The sequence below is a fragment of the Sapajus apella genome, unplaced genomic scaffold (genome assembly GCF_009761245.1).
Source record: "Sapajus apella isolate SASKATOON/1434 unplaced genomic scaffold, GSC_monkey_1.0 scaffold46, whole genome shotgun sequence".
NCBI lineage: Eukaryota > Metazoa > Chordata > Mammalia > Primates > Cebidae > Sapajus > Sapajus apella.
Window position 1 is genome coordinate 511,372 of NW_022436986.1, and position 8,410 is coordinate 519,781.

At 43.0% G+C, this 8,410-nt stretch overlaps 1 protein-coding gene across 15 annotated transcripts in view; it reads left to right on the forward strand.

Annotated features, from left to right (window-relative positions):
• Positions 1–1,234: 1,234 nt before the first annotated feature.
• UNC13B (unc-13 homolog B) overlaps positions 1,235–8,410 on the forward strand; it is a 234,021-nt gene continuing 226,845 nt past the window's right edge. For 13 of the 15 annotated variants that reach the window (XM_032239961.1, XM_032239962.1, XM_032239966.1 and 10 more), the window contains exon 1: positions 1,235–1,569. In XM_032239961.1, the coding sequence (XP_032095852.1) occupies positions 1,548–1,569 (22 nt within the window). In that variant the 5' untranslated portion in view covers positions 1,235–1,547. The remainder of the gene's footprint in view (positions 1,570–8,410) is intronic. The other 2 variants (XM_032239967.1, XM_032239965.1) reach the window with 1 other exon arrangement.

Below are 8,410 nucleotides of genomic sequence, written 5' to 3' on the forward strand. Positions count from 1 at the left end.
CACTTATACCAGTGAGAGGAATCATATGGTAGCTAGGTTTGCTTTTAGGGAAAAGACTCTGTTAAATAAACAGATCCTTCCTGCATCTGGCAGGCAGAATCCTATGGGGCCACAAGAGCCAGAAAACACTGAAAACTGAGCTGGTCTAATGAGGACTGAGAAAGCACCTTGTCTAGTGGTGCTCAACTCTGGTAGCACATTCAAATTATGTGGGGAGCTCTAAAAAAGTAAGATATAAGCTCTACTCCAAACCAATTAAATCACAGTTGGGGTGGTGGTGGTGATATGTACCTCATACTGCTTTCTGCTCTGGCCTTTCTTTTTTCTTTCTTTTTTTTTTTTTTTGGGACGGAGTTTCGCTCTTGTTACCCAGGCTGGAGTGCAATGGCGCGATCTCGGCTCACCGCAACCTCCGCCTCCTGGGTTCAGGCAATTCTCCTGCCTCAGCCTCCTGAGTAGCTGGGATTACAGGCACGCGCCACCATGCCCAGCTAATTTTTTGTATTTTTAGTAGAGACGAGGTTTCACCGTGTTGACCAGGATGGTCTCGATCTCTTGACCTCGTGATCCACCCACCTCGGCCTCCCAAAGTGCTGGGATTTCAGGATTGAGCCACCGCGCCCGGCTGCTCTGGCCTTTCACAGTTCCTCACGTGGGTATGCATCATTTTGCCAGAAGTCCTCTGCTTAAAATGCTCCTCTCTCCTCCATTCTTCATTCAGTAAATATTTACGGACTGATTACCATACACTAGGCATTATTCCAAACATTGGAGATACAATGTTGAGCACGAAAAACGGTCTACATAAGAACTTAGGTCTCCAGACATTATACTTAATGCCCACTCAATTTTGTCTTTGGCCCTAGTTGCTAATTAAAACTTTGCTGTGTGGTACGATCTCGCTAACTTAAATTACAGGTTGTCCGCTATGAGGGCTGGACTCTAAGGAAGTCCAGTGGAAATCTTCAATGAAAAGAATCTGTTCTTGGGTGGAAGCCCGGCCCATGCAGGAGGAACACAGGGCTTCCAGGGCTTCCATTCCCGCCTCACACAGGTGTGGGATAGGTCCTTGCTCCCTTCTTTAAGCCAGATTAGTGGGCGGAGCTGCCTTCAGTATCGCACAATGGAAAGGAGGAAGGGGACCCCGCCTCCTACGTGCTCGTGGGGGGCGGGGTCTGGTGGATTGGGCGTGAGTTAATTGGCTGGGGGGCGGGGCGCCACGGGTTGGCTCCGCCCAGACGCTCGCAAGGATCCCGGGTGGAATGACGGGAGGGAGTCTCGGCAGCTCCTAACTGCCAGCGATGGCGTCGCGGTGCCGCGCCCAGTCCCCAGCCTGCCGGCCGGTACTCACTGCTACCCCGAGTTCGTTCAGACGGTGAGATTTGGGGCGGGTCCGAGGCAGCGGCGGGACTCTACCTGCGACCGGGACCATGAGGAACGGCCAGACCCGTGGGGCTGCTAACGGGAGCAGTCGCGGTACCTGCTGAGAGGAAAGAGGGAGCGGCGGCGCGGCAGGGGCGCGGCAGAGGCTTGCCCGCGCCTCGGCCATGTCACTGCTCTGCGTGCGCGGTGAGTGCACGGACTCGGGCGGGGAGGCGGGATGTCGCGGAGAGGTCCCCGCACCCTTCCAGTGGGCGTCTGGTGACGGTCTCTCCCAAACTTTACATCCCGTCCGTGCTTTGGAGGACGATTATGTTAACAACAATTTATAAACATTTGAAGAGTCCTTTCCTCTCTTGTTTCCCTCCACGCTCCTGCAAGGGACGATTAGCTCTCCATTCCGGTAGCCATGTGACAACGTTGTTGGCTGGCAGGCTCATATCCTATTAAACAGTGACTGGGGTTCTCTAGTGAGAGTGGACGAGTTAGGAGACCGCGGATAGTTGGTGCCTGTGAATGGTGGGCAGCCTCCTGTTCTTTTCCTTGCACCGTAACACTACAGTATGCTTAGTAGCAGGTTCTTTTATCACACTTTGAACGCATTAGTGGTACAGCTGTCACATACCTTCTATTGCTTGTCTTGTTCTCTGTCATTTCCCTGAGCACTAACCTGTAGTATAGGCTAAGCTTATTCTGTTCCACTTGGGAGAATGTGGTGACTGCTTTTGGAGCAGAGCATAAGAGGTATAATTTATTTTTATTTTAACTTGCACCACAGTAACTCAAGGTGAAGGGCCATTATTGCTCTTCCCCCGAGGACACTTGACCCATATAAGAAGATATCTTAAAGCAAGAGCTTTGGGGTTTAAGATGAGGCATGGTGCACGAATTAAGCTCCATGTGGGTAGAGACTGTTTCTTATTAGTTTTTGTATTAGTTTTCTTATTAGTGTCTGATGTAGTAGAGGCTTACTGCTGGTTTTGAATGAATGCAAGAACTGTAACTTCAGAGAGATTATCTGATCAGAAAAAACAGGGTTTGGATTAGCCATTGAATATGATCTTGGGGAATTCAGGTTACAGCCTATCATATCTGATGTGTCTTGATTGTGAATGAGAGAGCATTTATCAACTAGAGCCTTTTCCTGGTACATTTTACTGGATAGAGTTCATATTTCTTTTGGCTCTGCAGATTAAAAGCATTGTTGTTTGTGATCTCTCCGATAACAGTGTTTCCCCCAGCTGCTGGCAAATGGAACTGCTTTGCTCTGTTCTCTTCCACTGTGTTGTTAAATCTGCATTAACCCAAAATGGATTTGGCCATTTCCGGGGATTATGAGACATACAGTTTTTCTTCTTTCATGGTTCATTTTTCATTAATGAGAATTTTGCTTTGCTTTTAGTAAGATATTTTCTCTCAGCAGCTGGGAATCTATTTATTCCTTTAGATCCCTGCTGCTGAGTAGCAGGATTTGGGAGAGGTTGGGCTTTGCTATGTCTCCTGGACAATTTAATTCTCTACTGCCATGCTATATTACAGAGCTGGTCCTTATGAAAGACTCTTTAGGCAGGAGCACTTTTAAATCAAAAATTCCTATTTAACTGAATTTAAATAACTTAACTACTGGTGTTTTCATTTGTTTTAATAGCAGGCAGGCTTCATTGTCTAGAAATTCTGCTATTTAGCTAACTTCTTTCCCTTTTAATGTTAGGTTAGGCAAGTTCCTTCTTTTTTGAATCTGGAGAAATGGATATCGGCAGGTCATTGTCTTTTTGAATAGAGATCCAGAAGATTTTAATTATTGTGTAAACAAGCAGTTACCTTGTATGCAGATATTAACATTGAATGGTAAAGTATTCATCCTGGGAAAACTTACAGAAATGAATCAAAATACATCATTTTATTTCTTTTTCTTTTTACTTTTTTGAGACAGAGTCTCACTCTGTCACCCATGCTGGAGTGCAGTGGCACTATCTCAGCTCACTGCAACCTGTGCCTTCCAGGTTCAAGTGATTCTCATGTCTCAGTCTCTGGAGCAGCTGGAATTACAGGTGTGAGCCACAGGCCCAGCTACTTTGTAATTCTTGTAGAGACAGGGTTTCACCAAGATGGCCAGGCTGCTCTCGAACTCCTGACCACAAGTGATCCGCCCATCTAGGGCTCCCAAAGTGCTGGGATTAGAGGCATGAGCCATTGCACCCAGCACAAAATACATCTTTCTAAAATGACATTCCTTGCATTATATTTTGGCAGAAGGAATGTTATATTTTGAAACCAGCCTATGCAGTGATATTTATTACAACTCAATTTCAATTTATCTTGGAGTAGAATGAATTAGAAACTTCCAGTGCAGTCAGAGTTCAAAAAGTAGTTAACTTGATGTAGAAATTGGCAAACTGGGCCAGGCACGGTGCCTCACGCCTGTAATTCCAGTATTTTGGGAGGCTGAGGCTGGCAGATCACCTGAGGTTGGGAATTCGAGACCAGCCTGAGCAACAAGGAGAAACCCCGGCTCTACTAAAAATACAAAATTAGCCAGGCATGGTGGCACATGCCTGTAATCTCAGCTACTCGGGAGGCTGAGGCAGAATCTTTTGAACCCAGGAGGTGGAGGTTGCAGTGAGCTGAGATCGCACCATTGTACTCCAGCCTGGGCAACAAGAGCGAAACTCCATCTCAAAAAAAAAAACAAAAACAAACAAACAAACAAACAAAAAAAGAAGAAATTGGCAAACTGGTATTGATTTAATCATTCCTAAACATTTCATTCAAGAAGTCAGTTTTTTTGTCTTACTGTTTAATCATGCCTTATTGCCTCCAGGTTTAAGGCTCTCAGTATTCTGACCCAAATCTTCCTTACAGCCTATCCTTATGCAGACTTTGCTCTAGCACTAGCTCTGTTTATTCTTGCTTCTACTCTGTTCTGCACGTATGCCACCTGAAATACTCATTCCATATTTTTGGCTTATCTAAAATATATTCTTCCTTTCTCAGCTAACAGTCTACTTTTTTTTCTTGAAAACTTCTTCAAGTCCCCAGTCCACAGTGATCTCTTTTTTCTTTAAACCCTCAGAGCATTTGCGGTCTGAGCAATACCACTAATTTGGAAATGAATCATATGCTACCTACAACTGGTATTGTATTGTGATGCTTATGGTGACCCAGACAAAGGAGGTAACAGCACTGGTCAGATTAGATCTGGAATTCTGTGTTCAGCTGTGGTATTTCCTTTTAAGAGGCATATTAAGAAGGTAGATTATCTTAAGAGGGAAATGATTAGAATAATAAAGCATGTAGGAACCAAAGCATTTGAAGAATATGAGAAATTTAGTTCTAGAAGATTTTAGAGGAAGAGGATCAGAATAGTACATGAAGAGTGTTTTAAAAATTCTCCTGTAGAAGTTATATCACCTTTTTTTGTCGCTCCAGAGGACAGAACTGGAACAAGTGTGGATCAGTGGTTGAAAATGACAGGAAATTGGATTTTAGCTTAACTTAAAGAAAAGTTAGGGTTGTTAATAACAAATGAAATGGGCTGCTTAGATTTTTTGACACTAAACAGAAATTGAATGAGTGATAAGAATGTTCTAAAGGGGATATGGACTATTGAGTAGGTGATTTGACTTGAATTTTTTTTTTTTTTTTTTTTTTTTTTTGAGACAGAGTTTCACTCTTGTTACCCAGGCTGGAGTGCAATGGCATGATCTCCGCTCACCGCAACCTCCGCCTCCTGGGTTCAGGCAATTCTCCTGCCTCAGCCTCCTGAGTAGCTGGGATTACAGGCACGCGCCACCATGCCCAGCTAATTTTTTGTAGTTTTAGTAGATACGGGGTTTCACCATGTTGACCAGGATGGTCTTGATCTCTTGACCTCGTGATCCACCCGCCACGGCCTCCCAAAGTGCTGGGATTACAGGCGTGAGCCACCGCGCCCAGCCTCCATTTTTTATTTTTTAAATATTTTTTTTTTTTAATCTTTTGAGACTGAGCTTCTCTTTGTTGCCCAGGCTGGAGTGCAGCGATGCAATCTCGGTTCATTGCAACCTCTGCCTCCTGGGTTCAAGCAATTCTCATGCCTCAGCCTCCCGAGTAGCTGAGACTACAGGCACGTACCACCAAGCCGCTAGATTTGAATTTGTAAGAAACCACTCTTTTATAGAAATCACTTAGTCTTTCTTCAAATATTTCCTTAAATATAAAGAAATATAAAAGTCTTTGGCTGGGCGTGGTGGCTCACGCCTGTAATCCCAGCACTTTGGGAGGCCGAGGTGGGTGGATCACCTGAGGTCAGGAGCTCGAGGCCAGCCTGACCAACATGAAGAAACCCCATCTCTACTAAAAATACAGAATTAGCTGGTGTGGTGGTACATGCCTATAATCCCAGCTACTCAGAGGCTGAGACAGGAGAATCACTTGAACCTAGGAGGTAGAGGTTGTGGTGAGCCAAGATTGCACTATTACACTCCAGCCTGGGCAACAAGAGTGAAACTCTGTCTAAAAAAAAAAACAAAAGAGCCGGGCACGGTGGCTCAAGCCTGTAATCCCAGCACTGTGGGAGGCCGAGGCGGGTGGATCACGAGGTCAAGAGATCGAGACCATCCTGGTCAACATGGTGAAACCCCGTCTCTACTAAAAATACAAAAAATTAGCTGGGCATGGTGGCGTGTGCTTGTAATCCCAGCGACTCAGGAGGCTGAGGCAGGAGAATTGCCTGAACCCGGGAGGCGGAGGTTGCGGTGAGCCGAGATCGCGCCATTGCACTCCAGCCTGGGTAACAAGAGCGAAACTCCGTCTCAAAAAAAAAAAAACAAAAGAAAGAAATATAAATCTTTAGTATGTTTTGACACAGCTTTACTTATAATACTGATACTTTTTTTGGGCTTCCATAGGGACCAGTACCACGTGAACAACTCCAGTAAGGTAAATCCAGGATTTTATTTGATTTTCATTGTCTTGGTATTCATGACCAAGTTTCTCCAAGCAAATTATAAACATTTTTAGAACCGAACCTTTCCATAATATTTCTATTTGTAATTTTCACAGTGTTTATAACAGTGCTTAGTTAGATAATTTAACTATGGATTTTTCCCCCCTAAAATTAATATATGCAGGCCAGGCGTGGTGGCTCTCACCTTTGGAAGGCTGAGATGGGTGGATCACTTGAGTCCAGGAGTTCGAGACCAGCCTGACCAACATGGAGAAACCCCGTCTCTGCTAAAAATACAAAAATTAGCCAGGTGTCGTGGCGTAATCATAGCTACTTGGGAGTCTGAGGCATGAGAATTGCTTCAACCCAGGAGACAGAGGTTGCAGTGAGCTGAGATCACGCCACTGCATTCCAGCCTAGGTGACAAAGTGAGACCTTGCCTAAAAAAAAAAAAAAAAAAAAAAAAAAAAAAAATATATATATATATGGTAATACATGGGTAATTATAAACAATTAAGAAAATGCAGAAAAGTACAAAACAGAAAATAAAAATTTTCATGGACCTACCTCCTGCCAATTGCTAACTTAAAAAAATTTTTTTTTTTTTTTAAAAAGATGGGCTCTCACTATGTTGCCCAGGCTGTGTTTGAACTCTTGGGTTCAAGTGACTCTCCCTTCTCAGAATCATGAATAGCTGGGACTACAAAGGAACACACCACCCAACTATTGTTAACTTTTTAATTCATTGTTTTTGTTTTGTTTTTATTATAAGGTGATAAACATGCAGGATAAGAAGTTGAAACAGTTTAGAGTGTGAAGTAGATAGAAAAGTTCTCTTGTTCCCGTTCTGTATTCTTCCCAGAGGTAACTACTCTTTACTGTCTCTTCTCTATCCTCATAGAAATTTTCATCTGTAATGATGTTGAATGTATAGTTGAATGTACACAGTATTCTTCAGCTTGTTTTTTTTTGTTTTTTTTTTAAACCTCAATGATATATTTTCTTTTCAGGTCATGTGAGTCTACACCAAACTTGTCCAACCTGTGGGAGGTGGACTGCATGTGGCCCAAGATGGCTTTGAATGTGGCCCAATGGAAATTTGTAAACTTTCTTAAAACATTATGAGATTTATCAGCTATTGTTAGTGATAGTATATTTTATGTGTGGCCCAAGATAATTCTTCTTCTTCCAGTGTGGCCCAGGGAAGCCAAAGTTTGAACACCCTGGTCTAAACCACTCTTTTGAATGGCTACAGGGTATTCTGTTGTATAAGCAAATATAATTTAAACAGTTTTATATTGGTTATATTCAGGATATTTTTCTTTCTACTATTATAAACAGTGCTACAATGAACATCTTTGTAGATGGTTTTCAAAACTTTGTTTTCATGTTTGAGACAGGGTCTTGCAATTTTCACCCAGGCTGGAGTGCAGTAGTACAATCATGGCTCACTGTAGCCTCAAACTCCTGGGCTCAATCTCTCCTTTCCTCTCAGCCTCCTGAGTAGCCTGGATTACAAGCGCATGCCGCCATGCCTGGCTGATTTTTCTATTTTTTGTAGGGTGGAATTTCCCTATTTTGCCCAGGCTGGTTTTGAACTCTGGGACTCAAGTGATCTGCCCACTTCAGCCTCCCAAAGTCCTGGGATTACAGGTGTGAGCCACTGCACCTGGCCATGTTTTTTTTTTTTTTAATTATTATTAATTTTTTTCTTTCCAACTTTTAAGTTCAAGGGGTACATATGCAGTTGTGTTACATTGGTAAATTGCATATTGTCATATTGCAGAGGTTTGATATACAGATAATTTTGTCACTTAGGTAATCAGCATAATACCCAACAGGTAGTTTTTAGGCCTTACCCTACTCCCACCCATAGATGGTTTTCATTATGTATACGTTTAGAGATCTCCAATTAGCTTTCATGGACTTTGTGTGTGATTTGCTCGTTGCTGTTTTCTTTGGCATATAATTATACTCAGCTGGACCAAATGCCTCAGTGTCTCAGATCAACATCCTCTATTAGAGGCAGATCTTTCACCAGCAGATAGTATTTTTCTTTTTTTTTTTTTTTTTTTTTTTTTTTTTTTTTTTTTTTTTTTTTTT